Source organism: Oncorhynchus masou, chromosome 29 (genome assembly GCF_036934945.1).
Source record: "Oncorhynchus masou masou isolate Uvic2021 chromosome 29, UVic_Omas_1.1, whole genome shotgun sequence".
Lineage (NCBI taxonomy): Eukaryota > Metazoa > Chordata > Actinopteri > Salmoniformes > Salmonidae > Oncorhynchus > Oncorhynchus masou.
In genome coordinates, this window is record NC_088240.1 from 82,312,863 (window position 1) to 82,339,172 (window position 26,310).

Sequence of the window (26,310 nt, forward strand, 5' to 3'; positions counted from 1 at the left end):
TTTAGCAGATGATAAAAAAATAAAATCAGTCTTTACGTGGCTAAAAGAAAAGGAATATAACATATACTGCTGACAGGAAACTCACTATACATCCTTAGATGAAGTTGTGTGGAAAAAGGAATGGGGTGGTGAAATAATTTTCGGTCATGGACAGAAGAACTCAACTGTCATGCCCTGACCTTAGAGAGACGTTTTATTTCTCTATTTGGTTAGGTCAGGGTGTGATTTGGGGTGGGCATTCTATGTTGTATATTTCTTTGTTTTTGGCTGAGTATGGTTCCCAATCAGAGGCAGCTGTCTATCATTGTCTCTGATTGGGAATCATACTTAGACAGCCCTTTTTCCCACTTTCTGGTGTGGGATCTTGTTTTTGTATAGTTGCCTTGTGCACTGCAATACTGCACGTTCATTATATTCTTTGTTGTTTTTGTTGTAAGTTTCACTATTAAAGAATGTGGAACTCTACGCAACCTGCGCCTTGGTCCGATCCTTTCAACGAACATAACATTGACAAAAATGTCGATCTGAATGTTCAAATAGTCAGGAATGATCCGCAAGGAAGGTGGAACTTCTTGAATATGAGAGTGGACGAAAAATACATTTGGCTCATTAACATATACGGTCCAAATCAAACTGTTCCACACTTCTTTAAAAACATTCATACCAATTTATTGAACTTACAGGCAACAAATGATTATATCATTACGGTAGGAGACTATAACACAGTGTTAAGAACCTCAAAGGACCGTAAAGGTAATCACTCTACAAACTATCATCACCGTGCCCTTAAGGAAATCACAAATATTATGGACACATGAGAAATAGTGGATTTGGAGACTAAAAAACCCAGACCTAGTGAGATATACATGGAGGAGACTTAATCAAGCTAGTCGTCTTGACTACTTTCTTGTCTCTTTCATCAAAGGTTAAAAAAAGTTTGAATAGGAAACAAAATGCGATCGGATCATCATCTAATTGGCATTCACATAACTTATAGATTTTCCACATGGTCGGGGATATTGGAAATGTAATCAAAGTTTACTGGAGGGGTGCGTCACCTGAGTGGGTTGATTCACTGATGTGGTCATCCTGTCTGAGTTGGCACCCCCCCTTGGGTTGTGCCATGGAGGAGATCTTTGCGGGCTATACTCAGCTTTGCCTCAGGATGGTAAGTTGGTGGTTGAAGATATCCCTCTAGTGGTGTGGGGGCTGTGCTTTGGCAAAGTGGGTGGGGTTATATCCTTCCTGTTTGGCCCTGTCCGGGGGTGTCCTCGGATGGGGCCACAGTGTCTCCTGACCCCTCCTGTCTCAGCCTCCAGTATTTATGCTGCAGTAGTGTATGTGTCGGGGGGCTGGGGTCAGTTTGTTATATCTGGAGTACTTCTCCTGTGCAATTCGGTGTCCTGTGTGAATCTAAGTGTGCGTTCTCTAATTCTCTCCTTCTCTCTCTCGGAGGACCTGAGCCCTAGGACCATGCCCCAGGACTACCTGATATGATGACGCCTTGCTGTCCCCAGTCCACCTGGCCGTGCTGCTGCTCCAGTTTCAACTGTTCTACCTTATTATTATTCGACCATGCTGGTCATTTATGAACATTTGAACATCTTGGCCATGTTCTGTTATAATCTCCACCCGGCACAGCCGGAAGAGGACTGGCCACCCCACATATGCTCTCTCTAATTCTCTTTCTTTCTCTCTCTCGGAGGACCTGAGCCCTAGGACCATGCCCCAGGACTACCTGACATGATGACTCCTTGCTGTCCCCAGTCCACCTGGCCGTGCTGCTGCTCCAGTTTCAACTGTTCTGCCTTATTATTATTCGACCATGCTGGTCATTTATGAACATTTGAACATCTTGGCCATGTTCTGTTATAATCTCTACCCAGCACAGCCAGAAGAGGCCTGGCCACCCCACATAGCCTGGTTCCTCTCTAGGTTTCTTCCTAGGTTTTGGCCTTTCTAGGGAGTTTTTCCTAACTACCGTGCTTCTACACCTGCATTGCTTGCTGTTTGGGGTTTTAGGCTGGGTTTCTGTACAGCACTTTGAGATATCAGCTGATGTACGATATAAATGATATAAATACATTTGATTTGACAATTTATTTTTAACTAAGACAAAATCATTTATATCTGATTTTTTCCAGTATAATATAGGTTCAGCAAATCTCCTTATTGTTTGGGATACTGTCATGAACTTCAAAATGAGCACACCAAGGTGCAGGGTGCATTGAGCTCCACATCTTTTTAATACAAAGTGAAACTAGAACCAAAACAACAAAACTTACAAAGAACATGAAGACGTAGTGCACTAACACACTCACACAAACAATATCCCACAAACACAGGTGTAAAAAATGGCTACTTGGTTACCAAATGGTTACCAGCTGCATCTAATTGGGAACCATACAAAACACCAACATAGAAAATGTAAACTAGAACACCCCCTAGTCACGCAGAACACACTTGCACAACATCTCTCTCATCTCACTCTCTCCTAACTTCGCCATTGCCTCCCTGACAGTCTCTGGCTCTTCCCTCTTCTCAGCCGCCAGCACCATGTGCCACCTCCCAAAAAAACTTGGGGTTGTCCTTGGGCTTCCTGTAGCCGCGAACCCTGTCGTCGTCGCTGTCGTCCATTATCTTCTTCCCATGTCCAGAAATCCTTTCCTTTCTGGGCACGCTGCTTGGTCCTGGTAAGGTGGGATATTCTGTCACATTCGTCATAATAATTATCGGACCAAACTGCAGCGTGATATGGTTTCCACATATTATTCAATGAAACGCACAAAACAACAAAGAATGAACAAAACAAACAATGAACCGTGACTACAGAGATGGAACATGCACTAACTCAAAACAAAATCCCACAAAACACAGGTGGGAAAACGGCTACCTAAATATGATCCCTAATTAGAGACAACGATAACCAGCTGCCTCTAATTGGAAACCGTATCAAGCACACCAACCTAGAAATATGACTAGAATACCCCCTAGTCACACTCTCTTAACACCATAGAGAACCAAGGGCTCTCTATGGTCAGGGCGTGACACAGGTGTGGATTTGTAACAGAGACTTTTCACACTACACACACAATGGTCTGTCTCTCTCTCTTTCACTCAGTCCCCCCCTTTCAATCTATAATTCTGCCTTACTTCTTTCTCTCTCCCTCTATCACAGACAGACAGACAGATTGACAGACAGATAGACAGACAGACACCCTACTGCAATACCAGGGAAACCAAACACCACCACATAAACACAACTTCTGCTCCATTGGAAAATGTGGTTTAGAAAAGCCTTTTGTAAAATAGGACTTGCAAGGTTTTGTGGTAAACCTTTTTAGAGTAGTGGGGTGGGGGTTAGTATGAGCTATCCAGGGGGTCCATTGGTCTGTCAGTCACAGAATTCCTCTCATAGCCTCCTCATCTGTATGACTTCTTCTGAGTCACGCTGAATTAGAGCATCGGCTAAATGAATAACATGAACTGAGGTACCCTTCTCTGGCCTGAGGTGACAACTCCGCAAACTCACACACACATTCTAGGTTCCATGTGTTCTGGGATTCCTCTCACGACTACAGTCCCTGGGCATCGTCATGGTACCACAAGGAGGGAAAGTCCACAAAGAGTCCAGATTGGCAGGACCAGTGTGTGTGTGTGTGTGTGTGTGTGTGTGTGTGTGTGTTTGTGTGTGTGTGTGTGTGTGTGTGTGTGTGTAGATTGGCATGGTCTTCAGAGGGCTGCTTTGAGCTGCTTTCAACCACAGAGCTGGGCCAAGCTGAGCTCATTCAGCCCTGCTTCACACACTCACTGGGAAAAGAACCCAGGAGTCCCTTTTACATAACCCACATACAAACACTGCTATAAAAAGGAGAGGAATAACGGATCTAGTCATTGACAGGGGACTTGGCTGACATGGACAGGAGTGTACATGCGTGTGTGAGGGAGAGATCGACTGTGTGCTGACCTCCCTAGAAGATAGAGTAGAAAAACAACAAAGAGAGAAAAGCTCAGAATATAAGAGAGTCACGTCAGACAGGAAGAGGGGGAGAGAGAGAGAGAGAGAGAGAGAGAGAGAGAGAGAGAGGGAGGGAGGGAGGGAGGGAGGGAGGGAAGGAGGGAGGGAGGGAGAAATATAGGGAGAGAAAGAGAGAGCAAGAGAGTGAGCGAGAGAGAGAGAGAGAGACAGAGACAGGGACAGAGGAAGAGGGAGTGTGTAACCTTTATTTAACTAGGCAAGTCAGTTGAGAACAAATTCTTATTTACAATGACGGCTTACCGGGGAACAGAGGGTTAACTGCCTTGTTCAGGGGCAGAACGAAAACATTCGATCCAGCAACCTTTTGGTTACTGGCCCAACGCTTTAACCACTAGGCTCTGTCTGTGTGTGTTTGTGTGTGTCTGTGTCTGTGTCTGTGTCTGTGTGTGTGTGTGTCTGTGTCTGTGTCTGTGTCTGTGTGTGTGTGTGTGTGTGTGTGTGTGTGTGTGTGTGTGTGTGTGTGTGTGTGTGTGTGTGTGTGTGTGTGTGTGTGTGTGTGTGTGTGTGTGTGAGAGAGAGAGAGAGAGAGAGACAAAGAACTCATCCATGACTCCCCCGTTCAAAAAAAGAGGGGTACGTGTCTAGTACATCCTACTCTCCAAACCCCCCCCCCACCCCCCATTCCAAGAAAACACAAAAAGACGCGCGTGCCTACCTCTTACCCCCTGACACGAACACACCCACTAACATTTATTCTACACAGTCAGCCCACCCCCGCTCCCAAAATGTTCACTCTACCCCTACTCCCAAAATATTTACTCTTCCCCTTAATCCCAAAATATTCACTCTAACCCTTCCCCTTCAGCTTCACGCAGGCACACCCCACTCCACACCCACTCTGCTCACGGCTGTAATGTTGAGGCAGTTAAAGCGTCTGTCTGATCAGACAACACAGACAGATCAGAGAGAGGAGGGAGAGAAGGAGGGAAGGAGAAAGGGAAGTGGGGAGTGAGTGAGGAAGGCAGGGGAGGGGGAGGGAGAGATAGACAGACTTTCGTCTCCTGCACGTGTCTAGTACGTCCTACTCTCCAAACCCCTGCCTGCCTACCCCCTGACACAAACACACCCACTAACATTTATTCTTCCCAGTCAGCCCACCCCCACTCGCAAAAAATTCACTCTTCCCCCTCACTCCCAAAATATTCACTCTTCCCCACTCCCAAAATATTCACTCTACCCCCTACTCCCAAAATATTCACTTTACTCCGACTTTACTCCTGTATTTACAATGGTGTTTGTTCTTCACTGGTTGCCCTTTTCTTGTGGCAACAGGTCACAAATCTTGCTGCTGTGATGGTGCCCCCTATTCCCAATATATTAACTTTACCCCGTACTCCCAAAATATCCGCTCTACCCCTTACTCCCAAAATATTCACTCTACCCCTACTCCCAAAATATTCACTCTACCCCTTACTCCCAAAATATTCACTCTACACCTTACTCCCAAAATATTCACTCTACCCCACTCCCAAAATATTCACTCTACCCCTTACTCCCAAAATATCCACTCTACACCTTACTTCCAAAATATTCACTCGACCCCTACTCTCAAAATATTAACTTTACCCCACTCCCAAAATATTCACTCTACCCCTTACTCCCAAAATATCCACTCTACACCTTACTCCGAAAATATTCACTTTACCCCACTCCCAAAATATTCACTCTACTCCTACTTTACTCCTGTATTTACAATGGTGTTTGTTCTTCACTGGTTGCCCTTTTCTTGTGGCAACAGGTCACAAATCTTGCTGCTGTGATGGTACCCCCTATTCCCAATATATTAACTTTACCCCTTACTCCCAAAATATTCACTCTACCCCTACACCCAAAATGTTCACTCTACCTCTTACACCCAAAATATCCACTCCACACCTTACTCCCAAAATATTCACTCTACCCCTACTCCCAAAATGTTCACTTTACCCCTACTCCCAAAATATTCACTCTACCCCTTACACCCAAAATATTCACTCTACCCCTACTCCCAAAATATTCACTCTACCCCTACTCCCAAAATATTCACTCTACACCTTACTCCCAAAATATTCACTTGACCCCCTACTCCCAAAATGTTCACTCTACTCCTACTTCCACTACAGCATAGATACCACTACAACATGGATACCACTACAACATAGATACCAATACAACATGGATACCACTACAGCATGGATACCACTACAGCATGGATACCACTACAGCATGGATACCACTACAGCATGGATAACATTATAGCATGAATACCACTACAGGATCAGCACATATCAAGGTCTGACACCTAAAACACTTTAAATCACTGGCCCAAAGTCAAACACACACTTTCACAAAGTCAGGTGATCAAGATGAACATGTATAGGGCATATGATGACCTATGATGAAAATTACAGGCCTCTCTCATCTTTTTAAGTGGGAGAACTTGCACAATTGGTGGCTGACTAAATACTTTTTTTGCCCCACTGTATGTTTCCCATGCCAATAAAACTCCCTTAAATTGAATTTAATTGAGAGAGAGAGAGAGAGAGAGAGAGAGAGAGAGAGAGAGAGAGAGAGAAGTAGTGAGGCTGGGGTAGAGGATATCGGAATATAGCATTAAAGGACATTGCTGAGGTGACATTATCACAATAAAAAGGTACCATGAGGAAATGAAGGGAGATAGTCGATAGAAGAGATACTCAGATTCCACCCCCTGGGCCTTATTTAAAATCTCCTTTAGATTTAAACACACATTCTAATGAATATGACCTGCAGAGGTGTGCGGTGCTCAATCTCTGAGATTAGAAAATATACACAGGACTTGATCCAAAACCAGTTGGATGGAATCACGAAAGCATTATCACTTTCCATAATACCCACTGTTTACTGTAAATCTGGTAGGAGTATTTTAGCATCTTCAATATGGTTCCCTCCGTCTCTCTGGTTTGGTTGTCAGGCTCTGTGTTGGGCAGTCTATGTTAAATCAGTTACAGTGTGTTAGTAGCAAATCCGTGTGGAACCCAGATCCCCTGACCTTCAATTACCATTTCTGTTCACTTGTCTCTCACTAAGACACCAGTTGATTTGCCCCTATTCCACCTGAGCCCCAAACCATACACAACACAAATACCCAGCAGCAGGCTTTCCACTATCTGACATATTAGTAACCCTATACATACTCCATTCAAACTGAGGACAACTAATTACACCCCCCCGCCCTGCCCCCCATCTCAAACGCACACACACGCGTGCACACACACACACACACACACCATTTGCCCTTCAGGTATTACAAACAATTCATTAAAATCCAAACAGAAAATATTTACACAAGAAGCAACCTAATATCACACAGTCAAACTCAGTCATTTAGTAAGTTCACCATTCTGCCATTCTCACTGTTAAACATCGCACAGTGTTCAACACAACGGATCTTTATGTCTACATTTGATCTGATCAGTCAACGCCAATTTTTTCTAAAGTAATCTAGTATCATTTCATTTCAATCCAATAAGCAAAAAATAAAACTATGTTAAAGCATGAATCCATGCATCACTCCGTCCAATCATAAACCAACATTTACCAAGTAGCTTCTAACATCACACGGATACATAAGGTTGAAACAAGGCCATAGACACTAACCTCCTACTCCTCATTCTGTAATATTATACACACAGGTCTGTGAGAGCCAGAAGTCTTGTTTGTGTGTAGGTGTCCAAATACTTAATTTCCACCATAATTTGCAAATAAATTAATTAAAAATCCTACAATGTGATTTTCTGGATTTTTTTTCTCATTTTGTCTGTCATAGTTTAAGTGTACCTATGGTGAAAATTACAGGCCTCTCTCATATTTTTAAGTGGGAGAACTTGCACAATTGGTGGCTGACTAAATACTTTTTTGCCCCACTGTATATAGTATACTATTGTATGAATACTATAGTATACTATGGTTTAAATACTATAGTCTACTACAGTATAAATATTATAGTCTACTATGGTATAAATACTATAGTATTCACTAATGTTTTTGCTGACTTTACTGTAGCATTTACAGTAGCATACTGTAGTATAAATGTCGTAGTAAAAGAAAACTGTAGTATATAGTATAGTAATTAATGTAGTGTTTTTGTGGATGTATTAAACTGTAGTATATAATGTAGTGTTTTTGTTTTATTGTCTTTGACATAGAATTGGAGCCTTTCTCCTCGAGGAAACCGACTGGAGAAATACTAAAATAACACATTTGACATAACCTGTAGGTAGGTAGATAGGTAGGTAGGTAGATAGGTAGGTAGGTAGGTAGGTAGAAAAAAATCCTGAAGACGTTAAAACCAAACCAGCCAGCTAGTCTGGCGTAGGCTACTGAATAGCCTTAAGTATTCTGTTTCGTAGAGATTGTCATATGCATTGCATAGGATAGGATAAAGCAATCCTTCGCACCCCCCCCCCCCTTAAATGATTTAGATGCACTATTGTAAAGTGGCTGTTCCACTGATGTCAGAAGGTGAATTCACCAATTTGTAAGTCGCTCTGGATAAGAGCGTCTGCTAAATGACTTAAATGTAAATGTAAATGTCTTATCAATCACCCAGTTCATTAGGACACGTGCACACACTGACATAGCAGCTGTAGCTAATTTTAGCTAATTGTGGTCAGTTTTGTCAAATTTGAGTCAGTCGAGAAAGCGTAGATTCCAACGACTCTGATAGCAGGAGTCGGAGTCGACTATCTTGTCTCTCTCTGGTCTCGCGTTGTCCTGACAACAGCCCACACAGGAACAGCAAGGAACCAGCTCAGTGCTGGAATCGTATCACTCATAACACCAGTTTCATAAACAGACAGGTTATAGCAATTACTGACACCCACTAGCACCTGCCTACCTGCTCCTCTCATCGCACACGAAGAGGAGGGAGCGACATACACACACACACAGAATTGATTATATTCTGTCAACACTGAGATTAAATTCTATGGTGTTGTTCATAGAAACTATACGGTATTTTCACGTTTTGACCCTAGTTCTTGTGTTATTTGTTTGTTTTAGTTGGTCAGGACGTGAGTTGGCTGGGCATTCTATGTTTTGTGTTTCTTGGTTGGTTTTCTGTGTTCGACCTAGTATGGTTCCCAATCAGACGCAGGTGTCGTTAGTTGTCTCTGATTGAGAATCATACTTAGGTAGCCTGGGTTTCACTGTTGTTTTGTGGGTGATTGTTTCCATGTTTGTGTTTGTTCGCCACACGGTACTGTTTTGGTTTTGTTCACGTTTATTGTTTTCTATTCATTGAGTGTTCAGTTTATGTTTTTAAATAAACAACCATGAACACTTACCACGCCGCATCTTGGTCCGATCCTTGCTACACCTCCTCTTCAGACGAAGAGGAGGAAAACCTTTACAGGTATAACAACATCCCTTTTATACAACAATGAGCTTTGAAGCCTCTGTGACTATTTCATAACATGTCATAACACTGGTTAGACATGTAGTCTACAGACCTCCTAACCTCATTCTAAGAGTACATAAAACATGGGGAATATGAAGTATTACTCCTTTAAGTATTCATGTCATGTTTTAAGACCAAATATAATGCACGACATACAAAAAAGACATAAGAGATCTTCTAGTCTTTGTATTAGTTCATATAAACTATATTTTTGTATGAGTTGTAATGTAAATCATATCAACTCAAACTTTATTTGTCACATGCGCGGAATACAACAAGTGCATTACCGTGAAATGCCTACTTATAAACCCTTAACCAACAGCGCAGTTCAAGAAGAGTTAATAAAATATTTACCAAATAAACTCAAGTAAAAAATAATAAAACAAAATAACATAAACAATAACGAGGCTACAGTTGAAGTCGGAAGTTTACATACACCTTAGCCAAATACATTTAAACAATTCCTGACATTTAATCCAAGTAACAATTCCCTGTCTTAGGTCAGTTAGGATCACCACTTTATTTTAAGAATGTGAAATTTCAGAATAATAGTAGAGAGAATTATTTATTTCAGCTTTTATTTCTTTCATCACATTCCCAGCGGGTCAGAAGTTTACATATTCTCAATTAGTATTTGGTAGCATTGCCTTTAAATTGTTGAACTTGGGTTTTGGGTAGCCTTCCACAAGCTCCCCACAATAAGTTGGGTGAATTTTGGCCCATTCCTCTTGACAGAGCTGCTGTAACTGAGTCAGGTTTGTAGGCCTCCTTGCTCGCACACGCTTTTTCAGTTCTGCCCACAAATTTTTTATGGGATTGAGGTCAGGGCTTTGTGATGGCCACTCCAATACCTTGACTTTGTTGTCCTTAACCTGTTGAGTGTAGGGGGCAGTATTTTGATGTTTGGATGAAAAACATACCCAAATGAAACTGCCTATTTCTCAGGCCCAGAAGCTAGAATATGCATATAAAACTGTCCAAATATTGTCTGTGAGTATAACAGAACTGATATTGCAGGCGAAAACCTGAGGAAAATCCAACTAGGAAGTGCCTCTTATTTTGAAACCTCCCTGTTCCATTGCATGCCTTCCCTCCATTTAAAGGGATATCAACCAGATTCATTTCCCTGTGGCTTTCACATTGTGTGAACAGTCTTTAAACATAGTTTCAGCCTTTTATTCTGAAAAATGAGCAAGAACGATCACATCGCGTCAGTGGATGGATGGGTTCCAGCAGAGTTTTGCATGTGCAACAGCTTGGAGCAGACATTTTCTCTCTCTCTCCTATTGAAAAAGCTACGGTCCGGTTGAAATATTATCGATTATTTATTGTAAATAAAACCTGAGGATTGATTATAAAAAACGTTTGACATGTTTCTACGAATTTTTCTACGAAAGGAACATTTATTGTGTAACTGGGAGTCTTGTGAGTGCAAACATCTGAAGATCATCAAAGGTAAGCGATTCATGTTATTGCTTTTCTGACTTTCGTGACCAATCTACTTTGCTGCTAGCTGTTTGTAATGTTTTGTCTGCTGAGAGAGATGTCCTAACATAAATGCTATTGCTGTAAAGCTTTTTTTATTTTATTTTTATTTATCTGACACACCAGGGTGGATTAAAAACAAGATAAGCTGTGTGTTGCTATGTTGCACTTATGATTTCATGAAAATGAAATATTTTTAGTAATTAATTTCGAATTTGGCGCTCTGCAATTCAGCGGATGTTGATGAAAATGATCCCGCTAACGAGATGGGTGCGCCAAGTAGTTAAGCCATTTTACCACAACTTTGGAAGTATGCTTGGGGTCATTGTCCATTTGGAAGACCCATTTGCGACCAAGCTTTAACTTCTTGACTGATGTCTAGAGGTTTTGCCTTAATATAGCCACGTAATTTTCCTTCCTCATCTATTTTGTGAAGTGCACCAGTCCCTCCTGCAGCAAAGCACCCCCACAGCATGATGCTGCCACCTCCATGCTTCACGGTTGGGATGGTGTTCTTCGGCTTGTAAGCCTCCCCTTTTTGCTCCAAACATAACAACGGTCATTATGGCCAAACAATTCCATTTTTGTTTCATCAGACCAGAGGACATTTCTCAAAAAGTACGATCTTTGTCCCTATGTGCAGTTGCAAACCGTAGTCTGGCTTTTTTATGGCAGTTTTGGAGCAGTGGCTCCTTCCTTGTTGTCCCTGTCAGGTTATGTCGATATAGGACTCATTTCACTGTGGATATATATACTTCTGTACCTGTTTCCTCCAGCATCTTCACAAGGTCCTTTGCTGTTGTTCTGGGATTGATTTGCACTTTTCGCACCAAAGTACGTTCATCTCTAGGAGACAGAACGTGTTTCCTTCCTGAGCGTAGTCCCATGGTGTTTATACTTGCGTACTATTGTTGGTACAGATGAATGTGGTACCTTCAGGTGTTTGGAAATTGCTCCCAAGGATGAACCAGGCTCGTGGAGGTCTACAATTATTTTCCTGAGGTCTTGGCTGATTTATTTTTATTTTCCCATGATGTCAAGCAAAGAGGCACTGAGTTTGAAGGTAGACCTTGAAATACATCCACAGGTACACCTCCAATTGAATCAAATTATATCAGTTAGCCTATCAGAAGCTTCTAAAGCCATGACATCATTTTCAGGAATTTTCCAAGCTGTTTAAAGGCAGTCAACTTAGCGTATGTAAGCTTCTTACCAACTGGAATTGTGATACAGTGAATTATAAGTGAAATAATCTGTCTGTAAACAATTGTTGGAAAAATGACTTGTCATGCACAACGTAGATGTCCTAACCAACTTGCCAAAACTATAGTTTGTTAACAAGAAATTTGTGGAGTGGTTGACTCCAACCTAAGTGTATGTAAACTTCTGACTTCAACTGTATATACAGGGGGTACTGGTACCGAGTCAATGTGCGGGGGTACAGGTCAGAGGTCATTTGTACATGTAGGTAGGGGTGAAGTGACGATGCATAGATAATAAACAGCAAGTAGCAGCAGTGTAGAAATCAAATGGGGGGTGTCAATGGGCTTTCCTCTGACTGGGGCGGCAGGGTAGCCTAGTGGTTAGAGTGTTGGACTAGTAATCAAAATGGTTGCAAGTTCAAATCCCTGAGCTGACAAGGTACAAATCTGGCGTTCTGCCCCTGAACAGGCAGTTAACCCACTGTTCCTAGGCTGTCATTGAAAATAAGAATTTGTTCTTAACTGACTTGCCTAGTAAAAAAGGTTAAAAAAATATATATATATACAGTATATCACAAAAGTGAGTACACACTTTTATAAATATTTGTTGTCACATCTTTTCATGTGACAACACTGTAGAAATGACACTTTGCTACAATGTAATAGTGAGTGTACAGCTTGTATAACAGTGTAAATTTGCTGTCCCCTCAAAATAACTCAACATACAGCCATTAATGTCTAAACTGCTGGGAACAAAAGTGAGTACACCCCTAAGTGAAAATGTCCAAATTGGGCCCAATTAGCCATTTTCCCTCCCCGGTGTCATGTGACTTGTTAGTGTTACAAGGTCTCAGGTGTGAATGGGGAGCAGGTGTGTTAAATTTGGTGTCATCGCTCTCACACTCCCTCATACTGACTGGTCACTGGAAGTTCAACATGGCACCTCATGGCAAAGAACTCTCTGAGGATCTGATTTTTTTTATTGTTGCTCTACATAAAGATGGCCTAGGCTATAAGAAGATTGCAAAGACCCTGAAACTGAGCTGCAGCACGGTGGCCAAGACCATACAGCAGTTTAACTGGACAGGTTCCACTCAGAGCAGGCCTCACCATGGTCGACCAAAGAAGTTGAGTGCACGTGCTCAGCGTCATATCCAGAGGTTGTCTTTGGGAAATAGACGTATGAGTGCTGCCAGCATTGCTGCAGAGGTTGAAGGGGTGGGGGGTCAGCCTGTCAGTGCTCTGACCATACACCGTACACTGCATCAAATTGGTCTGCATGGCTGTCGTCCCAGAAGGAAGCCTCTTCTGAAGATGATGCACAAGAAAGCCCGCAGACAGTTTGCTGAAGACAAGCAGACTAAGGACATGGATTACTGGAACCATGTCCTGTGGTCTGATGAGACCAAGATAAACTTATTTGGTTCAGATGGTGTCAAGCGTGTGTAGCAGCAACCAGGTGAGGAGTACAAAGACAAGTGTGTCTTGCCTACAGTCAAGAATGGGGACTGGGGAGCTACAGTTCATTGAGGGAACCATGAATGCCAACATGTACTGTGACATACTGAAGCAGAGCATGATCCCCTCTCTTCGGAGACTGGGCCGCAGGGCAGTATTCCAACATAATAACGACCCCAAACACACCTCCAAGATGACCACTGCCTTGCTAAAGAAGCTGAGGGTAAAGGTGATGGACTGGCCAAGCATGTCTCCAGACCTACACCCTATTGAGCATCTGTGGGGCATCCTCAAACGGAAGGTGGGGGAGTGCAAGGTCTCTAACATCCACCAGCTCCATGATGTTGTCATGGAGGAGTGGAAGAGGACTCCAGTGGCAACCTGTGAAGCTCTGGTGAACTCCATGCCCAAGAGGGTTAAGGCAGTGCTGGAAAATGATGGTGGCCACACAAAATATATACAGTGGCCCAATTTGGGCCCAATTTGGACATTTTCACTTAGGGGTGTACTCACTTTTGTTGCCAGCGGTTTAGACATTAATGGCTGTGTGTTGAGTTATTTTGAGGTGACAGCAAATTTACACTGTTATACAAGCTGTACACTCACTACTTTACATTGTAGCAAGGTGTCATTTCTTCAGTGTTGTCACATGAAAAGATATACTCAAATTTACAAAAATGTGAGGGGTGTACTCACTTTTGCGATATACTGTAGGTCTTGGATTGCAGGAAGCTTGGCCCCAGTGATGTACTGGGCCGTACGCACTACCCTCTGTAGCGCCTTACGGTCAGATGCCGAGCAGTTTCCATACCAGACAGTGATGCAACCGGTCAGGATGCTCTCGATGGTGCAGCTGTAGAACTGTTTGAGGATCTGGGGACCCATGCCAAATCTTTTTAGTCTCCTGAGGGGGAAAGGGTTTTGTTGTGCCCTCTTCACGACTGTCTTGGTGTGTTTGGACCATGATAGTTCGTTGTTGATGTGAACACCAAGGAACTTGAAGCTCTCAACCTGCTCCACTACAGCCCAGTCGATGAGAATGGGGGCGTGCTCGGTCCTCCTTTTCCTGTAGTCCACAATCATCTCCTTAGTCTTGGTTACGTTGAGGGATAGGTTGTTATTCTGGCACCACCCGGCCGGGTCTCTGACCTTCTCCATATAGGCTGTCTCGTCGTTGTCGGTGATCAGGCCTACCACTGTTGTGTCATCTGCAAACTTAATGATGGTGTTGGAGTTGTGCCTGGCCATGCAGTCGTGGGTGAACAGGGAGTACAGGAGGGGACCCCTGTGGAGCTCCAGTGTTGAGGATCAGCGTGGCAGATGTGTTGCTACCTACCCTCACCACCTGGGGCGGCCTGTCAAAGTCCAGGATCCAGTTGCAAAGGGAGGTTTTTAGTCTCAGGGTCTTTAGCTTAGTGAAGAGCTTCGTGGGAACTATGGTGTTGAACGATGAGCTGTAGTCAATGAACAGCATTCTCACATAGGTGTTATTTTTGTCCAGGTGGGAAAGGGCAGTGTGGAGTGCGATTGAGATTGCCTCATCTCTGGATCTGCTGGGGCGGTTTTTGAAATGGAGTGGGTCTAGGGTATCCGGGAGGATGTTGTTGATGTGAGCCATGACCAGCCTTTCAAAGCACTTCATGGCTACCAGCGTGAGTGCTACGGGACGGTAATCATTTATGTATGTATTAGTTGTAATGTAAACAATAGGTTTGAATTAGTTGTAATATAAACAATAGGTTTGTACTAGTTGTAATGTAAACAATAGGTTTGTACTAGTTGTAATGTAAACAATAGGTTTGTACTAGTTGTAATATAAACAATAGGTTTGTACTAGTTGTAATGTAAACAATTGGTTTGTACTAGTTGTAATGTAAACAATAGGTTTGTACTAGTTGTAATGTAAACAATAGGTTTGTACTAGTTGTAATGTAAACAATAGGTTTGTACTAGTTGTAATGTAAACAATAGGTTTGTACTAGTTGTAATGTAAACAATAGGTTTGTACTAGTTGTAATGTAAACAATAGGTTTGTACTAGTTTTAATGTAAACAATAGGTTTGTACTAGTTGTAATGTAAACAATAGGTTTGTACTAGTTGTAATGTAAACAATAGGTTTGTACTAGTTGTAATGTAAACAATAGGTTTGTACTAGTTGTAATGTAAACAATAGGTTTGTACTAGTTGTAATGTAAACAATAGGTTTGTACTAGTTGTAATGTAAACAATAGGTTTGTACTAGTTGTAATGTAAACAATAGGTTTGTACTAGTTGTAATGTAAACAATAGGTTTGTACTAGTTGTAATGTAAACAATAGGTTTGTACTAGTTGTAAAGTAAATAATATGTTCTGTGGGTCCCCAGGCTCTAAACTGGCCCATGGTTTATAAGAGCCACATTGAGGCTTAATTGGTACTGCAGTAGGAGCACCAGACTGAGCCATTCACACACACATCCCATTTCAGCGTCCCCCTTTAATCTTACAGGGACATCAATTATTCAGCGTGAGCAGGTGGGAGGGGAGGTGAGGAGTGAGGAGGGGGTGTGGTTTATGAGGAAAGGGGAGCATCATTCAAAGAAGCACCCCCACCCCAACACATCCCATCCCAGCCCACTCCCACCATAGCCCACCCCATCCCACTCCCACCCCATCCCAGCCCACTCCCACCCCAGCCCAGCAAATCCCAGCCCACTCCCACTCCCACCCCCATTGCAGCCCACTCCATCCCAGCCCACTCCCGAGGCAATGAATGGCAATTTGGAGGCAGCCAAAGATGTAAGAGGGAGAGGACAAAGAAGCCTAAGGGAGTGATGTGTGACCTTAGTACGCTAGGCAACACAGACATACTTCTGCCCTGCAATACTTTGGTATTTTTACTATTACATTGTTACTGACTACTGCATTGTTGGGTTTAGGGCAAGAAAGGCATTTCACTGTACTTGTGCATGTAACGTTAAAACTTGAAACACTAAAAACACACACACCCTCACAGTTGCAGTTATAGTAGGCACAAGCTAAAAATACCTGATGCGTTTCTGAGAGGTTATTCTTCATCATCAAATCTGTGATCTTATTAAAAGATCCCAGTGGAAAGAGAGAGTCGCATCTCAAAATCAACTGAAATAAAAACAAGCAGCCTCTTGTTTGTTATGCTTGCAACTGCTTAAACACACACGCACGCACACACACACACGCACGCACGACGCACACACACACACACACAGAGCAGAGAGGCCATTGATCAACCTAAGGAAACTAGGTTTCGCTGCATGAAGCCAAGAAACATGCACGCTCAACCTCAATGCCCTCCTCACACACACACAGCTCAAGAAAGTTATCTCGTCAACAAAGGGAAAGGGGGAGACCTAGTCGGTTGTACAACAATGCATTCAACTGAAAGGTGTCTTCTGCATTTAACCCAAGCAGGGTGCACTGTGATTGGTTAAAGAGTGAGGTCAGTGAGCAGCGCTTGGGGAGCGAGGGATGGATGGAGAAGAGAAAAGCAGTGCGCACACACACACACACACACACACACACACACACACACACACACACACACACACATATAACAGAACCTCATGAAACACACAGCCACCGCAGGAGAGAGAGAGATGGAAAGAGGGAGGGAAAGAAAGAGACAACAGGACAGAGAACCATTCCCTCCATACTACCATTGTACTGATCACTACAACAGGACAGAGAACCATTCCCTCCATACTACCATTGTACTGATCACTACAACAGGACAGAGAACCATTCCCTCCATACTACCATTGTACTGATCACTACAACAGGACAGAGAACCATTCCCTCCATACTACCATTGTACTGATCACTACAACAGGACAGAGAACTATTCCCTCCATACTACCATTGTACTGATCACTACAACAGGACAGAGAACCATTCCCTCCATACTACCATTGTACTGATCACTACAACAGGACAGGGGTTAAAATCTATATGCAGGCTTCCCAAACCATACAGACACACAGTTACAGCACAGACTCCATATGATGGATGACATCCAGCACCTCAGGTCACCAAACACAACATACGACAGAGACGTGCCTGACCGTGTCACAACAATAGCTCTACAGCCCACAGGGACACTGTGTCATGACACATGACGCTTCATGCATCATACAGTAACCCCACGAGCGGCAGCACTGTGCTGTTTGGATATTCCTGTGATGTCATCTCCATTTCTCTCAGTCTACTGTGTGTGAATGGCTCTGGGTGACAGGGGAAATAGATCCTCATACAGAGAGAGATGACTTCAGCTATAATGACACGACAGAGTACAGACTCACTCTAATGATGCATACTCACTTCTACACACAACTGTCTGCTTAGGTGAGCTAGTTTGATTTATTTCACCTTTACTTTGACAGGGAGTCATGCTGAGACCAAGGTCTCTTTTTCAGAAGAACCCTGTGATTACAAAAATGATACACATCAATACACTACAAAAAAGCACAACAGAGATACAAATCACAATCATAGAAAACACACATTCTTCAGTAAAACAGATAATCAATCAGCAGCCATCTGAATAGAGATAGATATGCCTAGAGACACCAAAACATCACATGTAAAGACCTTTGGAAAACTATTCCAAGAGTAAGGTGCAAGGGTCTGGTAGCTCCTACATATGTAGGTTAACAATGACGCAAGGTACGGCGGAAGTTGTGTAAGGAGGCTTTATAAACTAAAATAGTACAATGCACCGATCTACCAGACCTCAAAAAGGGCCAGCCTACTTTCATCAATGCACCGATCTACGAGACCTCAAAAAGGGTCAGCCTACTTTCATCAATGCACCGATCTGCGAAACCTCAAAGAGGGTCAGCCTACTTTCATCAATGCACCGATCTACCAGACCTCAAAGAGGGCCAGCCTACTTTCATCAATGCACCGATCTGCGAAACCTCAAAGAGGGTCAGCCTACTTACATCAATGCACCGATCTGCGAAACCTCAAAGAGGGCCAGCCTACTTTCATCAATGCACCGATCTACCAGACCTCAAAGAGGGTCAGCCTACTTTCATCAATGCACCGATCTACGAGACCTCAAAAAGGGTCAGCCTACTTTCATCAATGCACCGATCTACCAGACCTCAAAGAGGGCCAGCCTACTTTCATCAATGCACCGATCTGCGAAACCTCAAAGAGGGCCAGCCTACTTTCATCAATGCACCGATCTACGAGACCTCAAAAAGGGTCAGCCTACTTTCATCAATGCACCGATCTACGAGACCTCAAAAAGGGTCAGCCTACTTTCATCAATGCACCGATCTACGAGACCTCAAAAAGGGCCAGCCTACTTTCATCAATGCACCGATCTACGAGACCTCAAAAAGGGTCAGCCTACTTTCATCAATGCACCGATCTACGAGACCTCAAAAAGGGCCAGCCTACTTTCATCAATGCACCGATCTACGAGACCTCAAAGAGGGCCAGCCTACTTTCATCAATGCACCGATCTACCAGACCTCAAAAAGGGCCAGCCTACTTACATCAATGCACCGATCTGCGAAACCTCAAAAAGGGTCAGCCTACTTTCATCAATGCACCGATCTACCAGACCTCAAAAAGGGTCAGCCTACTTTCATCAATGCACCGATCTACGAAACCTCAAAAAGGGCCAGCCTACTTTCTTCAATGCACCGATCTACCAGACCTCAAAGAGGGCCAGCCTACTTACATCAATGCACCGATCTACGAGACCTCAAAGAGGGCCAGCCTACTTTCATCAATGCACCGATCTACGAGACCTCAAAAAGGGTCAGCCTACTTTCATCAATGCACCGATCTACCAGACCTCAAAGAGGGCCAGCCTACTTTCATCAATGCACCGATCTGCGAAACCTCAAAGAGGGTCAGCCTACTTTCATCAATGCACCGATCTGCGAAACCTCAAAGAGGGTCAGCCTACTTTCATCAATGCACCGATCTACCAGACCTCAAAAAGGGCCAGCCTACTTTCATCAATGCACCGATCTACCAGACCTCAAAGAGGGCCAGCCTACTTTCATCAATGCACCGATCTACGAGACCTCAAAGAGGGTCAGCCTACTTTCATCAATGCACCGAGACCTCAGAGGGCCAGCCTACTTACATCAATGCACCGAGACCTCAGAGGGCCAGCCTACTTACATCAATGCACCGAGACCTCAGAGGGCCAGCCTACTTACATCAATGCATCGATCTACCAGACCTCATAGAGGCCCAGCCTACTTTCTGATGCAGAAAGCAGTGATGTGTACTGAACCTGTCACCCTGTGTCTTTGTGTCTATGACACAGACACAGAGAGAGAGAGAGCGAGAGAAAGAGAGAGAGAGAGAGAGAGAGAGAGTGAGAGAGAGAGAGAGAGAGAGAGAGACACACAACTTCCCCTCATTAGTGAAAGACCATTGGTCAGCAGAGTGTGAGGGCCAGATAGAGAGAGCTTGAGAGAAGGGAAGAGAGGGAGAGAGAAGTGGAAAGAGCTGACAGAGAAACAGTGAGAGGGAGTAAAAGAGAAAAAGGGAGAAAGCTGAGCAAGAGAGAGATGGCAGGATGGAGAGCGAGAGAAATAGCCCCACAAACACACAGCATATAATTTCTTCCCCAAACAAAGCGGCCCAAAAGGCACTGGACACTGGGAGGATAATGCTCCTGTCTGCTCTGTACCACTACGATCAGCCAGAGGTGAAAGATGTCTCATTCCTCATGCCTCCATTACAGAGACCATTAGAGCACATAAAGATGTACTGCCAGATTCTGTTGTTCTACACACCCAGAGGCAGAACTCGTGGATCCCTTTTTAATGTCTCTGCATGCATCATGAAGACCATGCTACCGTACCTGTAGACTTCCAAACATTGCCCTAACACTAGTTAGCACAGGCTCGCGAAACTACCTCTTATCTTATGAACAGCTTATAACCTGCTTATGAACAGCTCATAACCTGCTTATGAACAGCTTATGAACTATTGTTCCCGAGGGAATAAGCAGCCTATAAGCAGTATTACCAACCAAGTATTCATAATCAAAGATAGGCCTACAGCACTGCCACTAACAAGTTTCCCCAGATCAAAGCTTTGTGAGGAAGACATTAGGGACTAATTAAACAGCTCTTAAAGACATGCTCCGGTACTTTGGTAAGTATTTTTGAAACCTCCCGCTTTGGCCTGGATGTGTCGATATGTAGTTCACCCATGCATAATCTATGATCGGAATTACTGTTTTACCTCAATGAGGCACGAAACTGCTCGTTTAAAAGTGACTATTTTCTGGAAGCTGTGCTGCGTCATTTTCCCTACATTTCCCCCGCATGGGCAAGACCCCTAGCAATTTGAGTTCCAGCCAATGAGATTCAGCCCCTCGTAATTTGAGTGACAGCTAGCAAGAATCACACACAGCAGAGTGAAAGAGAGAGCAATGACGTGGTGCACATACAGTATCTGCACATATGTGATGTAGTACACTATTTTCGGGGACCACTTTTGGCTCATGGGTGTTTACTTTCAGAACAACTTGCTAATAAGTATGCAAAAGTAACGGAGAATCCCTTTAATCATTCAAAATACCGTCTAGTACTACTGGCTATTTTACTATCACATGCAGAAATCATGACAGAGAGAGAAAGGGGATTTATCGCAGTAGATACAGAGAATGTTGGTGATAGGTCAAAGGTTATACTCACTGGTTCAGTTCAACATCCAAGATGAACTGCTCACCAAACGCGTTCACCTGGAAGCTGGCTTGGGCCACGTGGTTCCCCTGTGAATAAAAAAAATTCAGAAACGTTGTACAATCATCTCTATTCCATTGAGTGCTGAAAAAGCTTTTACAAAACAATTAACAATATACATACTGCACATGAACTTTAAGCAAAGGAAGACATTCTGAGAGACAGGGGAGCTGTGATTGAAGCTGAACTAGACCCAGACATTCGGTGATATTAACCATGCAAATCTGTGTAACTCACACCCTCCCACCTCCCCCTGTACTCACACCCTCCCAACTCCCCCTGTACTCACACCCTCCCACCTCCCCCTGTACTCACACCCTCCCACCTCCCCCTGTACTCACACCCTCCCACCTTCCCCTGTACTCACACCCTCCCACCTCCCCCTGTACTCACACCCTCCCACCTCCTCCTGTATTCACACCCTCCCACCTCCCCCTGTACTCACACCCTCCCACCTCCTCCTGTATTCACACCCTCCCACCTCCCCCTGTACTCACACCCTCCCACCTCCCCCTGTACTCACACCCTCCCACCTTCCCCTGTATTCACACCCTCCCACCTCCTCCTGTACTCACACCCTCCCACCTCCTCCTGTACGCACACCCTCCCACCTCTCCCTGTACTCTCACACCCACCCACCCACCCTCCCTGCTGGCTCATCCAGAAATGATTGATTTGGTTGAGGGGGAAGATCTAATACATCCCTAGTTCTGGGCACATATGGCGCGTGGTCTATTACAGGCCCCAGGGGAAACGAGGACTTCCCACTATTGTTCCTGTGTAACTCTGAGGGAGTCCCCAGCTAGTCTAATACAGGACTAACCCCTCCCCCAGGCATGGCCCACGGGCCTGAGTCAATACACACCGGACGCTGCATTAAAACCAAGGGAGTGTGTGTGTGTGTGTGTGTGTGTGTGTGTGTGTGTGTGTGTGTGTGTGTGTGTGTGTGAGTATGAAATGCCCCAATCTTCACCCAAGAATGACCTTAGACCTCAGGGTCCCCTGTGGCCACAGACACTATTGTTACTATGTGTGTGTGTGTGTGTGTGTGTGTGTGTGTGTGTGTGTGTGTGTGTGTGTGTGTTCCTTTTCAGGGCACACTTTAAAATCAAATTAAGCGAATTGAATCCACATGAAGTGGTACCAGTAATTGTGTTCTCCTGGACCAGATTTCCCAGTTTGACTGGGCCGAGCCGAGGCACCGAGACCATCAGCGACTCCTGTTTCATTGATTAGTGCATCATAGCAAGACCTAACTCCACTGATGGACCTAGGGGCCTACCAGGGAGTGCTGTTATCCTACTACAACACAGACAGCCTTACACACACACACACACACACACACACGCACACACACACAACTGATGGCTATGGGCCCATGACTATAAGTGCTTTTCTTCCACAGAACCGCTTAAACAGCACTCAGCTGAGCTCTTCTCAAAGCTCCTCTTTTAAAAATGTGTAAAGTAGGTTATGCCTTTAACTGAAAATAGTAGACTCAACGCAAGTCCATAAACAGTTATTTTTGTGTGTCATACGTTTAAGAATGATTTGACAGGTTCCTTTCAGATGTTATGATACCGAGCTAAAAACAGTCGAAATCAGAGCATAATCAGACAATATGACGCTGAGAATGCAGGCTGTGTGACGAAGTGGCTGATTTGAGGTCAGTATAAAATTCTCTCTGGGGATGACAAGAAACTCAAAGACTGATCAGATCAAATGAAGATTCCATCATATCTCTTTCTCTCTCTTTGTGGGGCAGTATAATTTCACCTGAAGACACCTGATGCAGTTGTGCTGTAAATAGTGACAAAAAGATGAGGCAGTGTTTCCCCCAAGAACTTTCTTTTAGGCGGCACAATAATCTTTTTTGAAGACAAATGAAGCCAAGCCAGTTTATCAGTATCTGTCACACATGTTCCAGTCCCAAGTTAAATGTTCTAATGACGTAAGCTCATGTTCCTTATTAGAGCTCAACATATAGAACAACAGTGAGGTCATATAAACAATCAATGACAGATGTGTCCAATTAGCTTGGTTATCATGGCTAGCCTGGTTCTCTCTCCCTTGGAGTGAGAGACAAAGGGTTAACACCTCCCCTGCCTGCCTCAATCTGCAGCCCTTTACCTGACCCTGTGGGAGCCCCGAGCAGGCTAGCCTTTAGACTAGCATAGCCTCTGGAACTATAAACCCATAATAGGTTAGCATCCAGGGGCAGATTGGCCATTTGGCAAATGCCAGATAGTTTTTGCGCAATTTCTCCATTATTCTGGCTGGCCCCCCTACTAAGATGGGCCTGCCAGGTTTTCTGATAGGCTGAGCTGAGGTCATGTTAACTCACAATCAAAGTCAAACGCAGTATGAGCAAACGGAACTGCTCCGACCTTGTCATTATACTAGTAAACAAACTGAAAGGGTGCATATAAACGGAGAAAGGGCACATTCTACATTGTCACCTCACTCAAAACATCCTAAAACCACAATTTGGTCAAACTATAAAGTGCATTATCCTCATGATTCCTGTAATGAAAGTGTCTGCCCTTGTGCCTGTGCTCTCGATGGCCCTCTGCTCAGGCTGAACTGTCAGGCGGTCTTTTCAAACAGCTCTTACACTAAAAGGGCACTATCATCATTTCACACTATTATTCCAACTTCATAGTGTGGAAATATATATAAAACACGGACAAATCACATGTGTTGACTGCACTGGAACAACTAGATTTTAGATAAAAGGAAGGAATAGTGGAATAAAAATCTGTGATGTTTATAACGTGTACATTTCAGAGGTAGAGAGCCTTATGATTGTATCTGAGTATCCAGACTAGGTCTTCACATCAAACAGATAATTTAATAGCCAAAGCAAACACCCAGCTAGTTAACTGTAAAGGATGCCAACCAGATAGAGAGCAGATGCTCTTTAACCATCCAAGAAGCAGTGTGTCTCAGACATAGGGCCATGTGGGTTACTGGCGAATCCACTGTAAGGGTACAAACCAATCATTATTCAATAGATTCTGAAGATATTGTGTCAGGTCCGCTCACCTTCATAATAATAAGAACCTCTCTTATATAAGGAAAACAACATATTTGACCCAATTAAACATGTATGGATGTTATAGGCCTATGTATCTATTCATTCTAATGCATAGGCTTCATCCCCATGTGTTTCATGCATGGGCTCTTTTTTCTGATCAGGCCTGAGCCTGTCTTTGTGTATGTATGTGCATAGAAACCCCCACAATATACCACCAGGCTATCTTTATTTTTCTCAATGAAAAGACACTGCCTACGCTTTTAAATGTGGAGAAATTGGATAGACTATATTTCTGTAAATAGACCACTAGTCAAAAGAACTAGCTTGTTATAGGTGAAAATGTGATCTTGCCGAATTCTCTGTGAAATGCGTAAAAATGAGATGATTCAACAAAAACATAAACAACATGAGAATAGCGGGATGTCTCCAATAGCAACGCGTACCAAAGGCATTTGTCTCTCTGCACATAGCGGAGCTCCATCGCCACCGTCGCCATAATAAATAACACCACCACTGTGTAGACTACCTGTGTGGGGCTGGAACTGGCTCTCGTCCTGGTGCTGATGACATCGTGGGTGATTTGACTGTGGTTGTGCATGCTGTAGAGCAGACGGAGTGGGACCGTGTCCTCCTTCCCGGCGAACCTGCTCGCATCACGAACAGCCTTCGCCTGCGACAAGGCGTCTCCTGCACAGGGAGGAAACAGCGATGTTTAAGATTGCGATAGCTATCCTGGCGCAAAGAAAAACACAGCTACAACCTATACCAAAACATACATCAATGTGAAATAGCACTGTAATGGTTTTGGAATATACTTCCTCAAATATTTTTAATTAACAATAGACCGATTCCCTTTCATAAGGTTACATTAAATGCAAATGTTAGAGGTTGTTTACGTTGGGGATTCAGGCTCCCTCTCTGGCAGCATAATAACATGGGATGTGGAACGTGTTATTGGTGATGCTGTTGCCATTAGCATATATTCCAATAAAATACATAGCAATATTTGTTGTAATAAATACATTACCATTTCGAGGTATATGATTGCTGGAATGAACGATGCACATCAGTCCATAGACGCACAAAAGGGAAATCCACCATCGCCGATACATCGTCATCAGTTCTTCTTCATCGAATGGACAAAAAAAAGGGACAAAAAAAGCGATATCCTCAAACGGATTTGGGCACCTCTCTCTTCGCTAGAGGAGGTTCGGGGTTGAGAAGCACAGATGAACGCGCGCGCTGGTCGTCTGCTTAGCGCAGTCTCTTGTGCTGGTGGCCATCGGGGTGCTCTTGCTGCCTCTGCATTGAGACGCTCCCGCTGCTGTTTCTACCGCTAGAACGCCAAGTGCATCTGAGCGCGCTGAGTCTCTATGGACAGAGCGGAGAAGGAGGAGAGGTAAGAGGAGAGGAGTGGGGACACATTAAAGCACATCAATATCCAGTAGCTCACTGCAGAAGCGCCTCATGCGTAAACATGCGAGGAGAACAGCGATTGCCGAGATGGGATGTCGGGAACTGTAGTGTGCACGCTCCATCTCCATACAGACCTAGACTACCTTCTGACCGCTTCTGCGCATAATCATAGAAGAGCACAATCACTGAAGGGCACGGTCAACAAACTGTAATACTGCTATGTTGTGTAATAACAGCCCATCATGCTCTTTCTAGACTATATTCTCAGTTTCTGTATAATTAGCCCAACCCACAGCCAGATGACGCTATTATTCCTTTTACGTAATCTGCGTCCGCCCAGCCGTCTGTCTATACACCGGTGTCCCCCTGCGACCGGCTCATGCATGAAACATCCTCCGTTCAGGCTGCAAAGGCATCAGTTTCCTCCTAAAATCGGTTAAATAACTGCCCTTCGGTCTAAAAAAACGTGAAAATATAAGTACTATTTGAATAAAATACAATTTTACACTACCA

At 43.8% G+C, this 26,310-nt stretch overlaps 1 protein-coding gene across 5 annotated transcripts in view; it reads right to left on the reverse strand.

The window, feature by feature from the left end:
- LOC135520758 (disintegrin and metalloproteinase domain-containing protein 22-like) overlaps positions 1 to 26,040 on the reverse strand; it is a 128,933-nt gene extending 102,893 nt beyond the window's left edge. The window contains exons 1-3 of one of the 5 annotated variants that reach the window (XM_064946530.1): positions 25,409 to 26,040; positions 24,908 to 25,068; positions 21,297 to 21,373 (exon numbers count right to left, since the gene is read on the reverse strand). In XM_064946530.1, the coding sequence (XP_064802602.1) occupies positions 21,297 to 21,373; positions 24,908 to 25,068; positions 25,409 to 25,499 (329 nt within the window). In that variant the 5' untranslated portion in view covers positions 25,500 to 26,040. The remainder of the gene's footprint in view (positions 1 to 21,296; positions 21,374 to 24,907; positions 25,069 to 25,408) is intronic. The other 4 variants (XM_064946531.1, XM_064946532.1, XM_064946533.1 and 1 more) reach the window with 4 other exon arrangements.
- Positions 26,041 to 26,310: the final 270 nt, after the last annotated feature.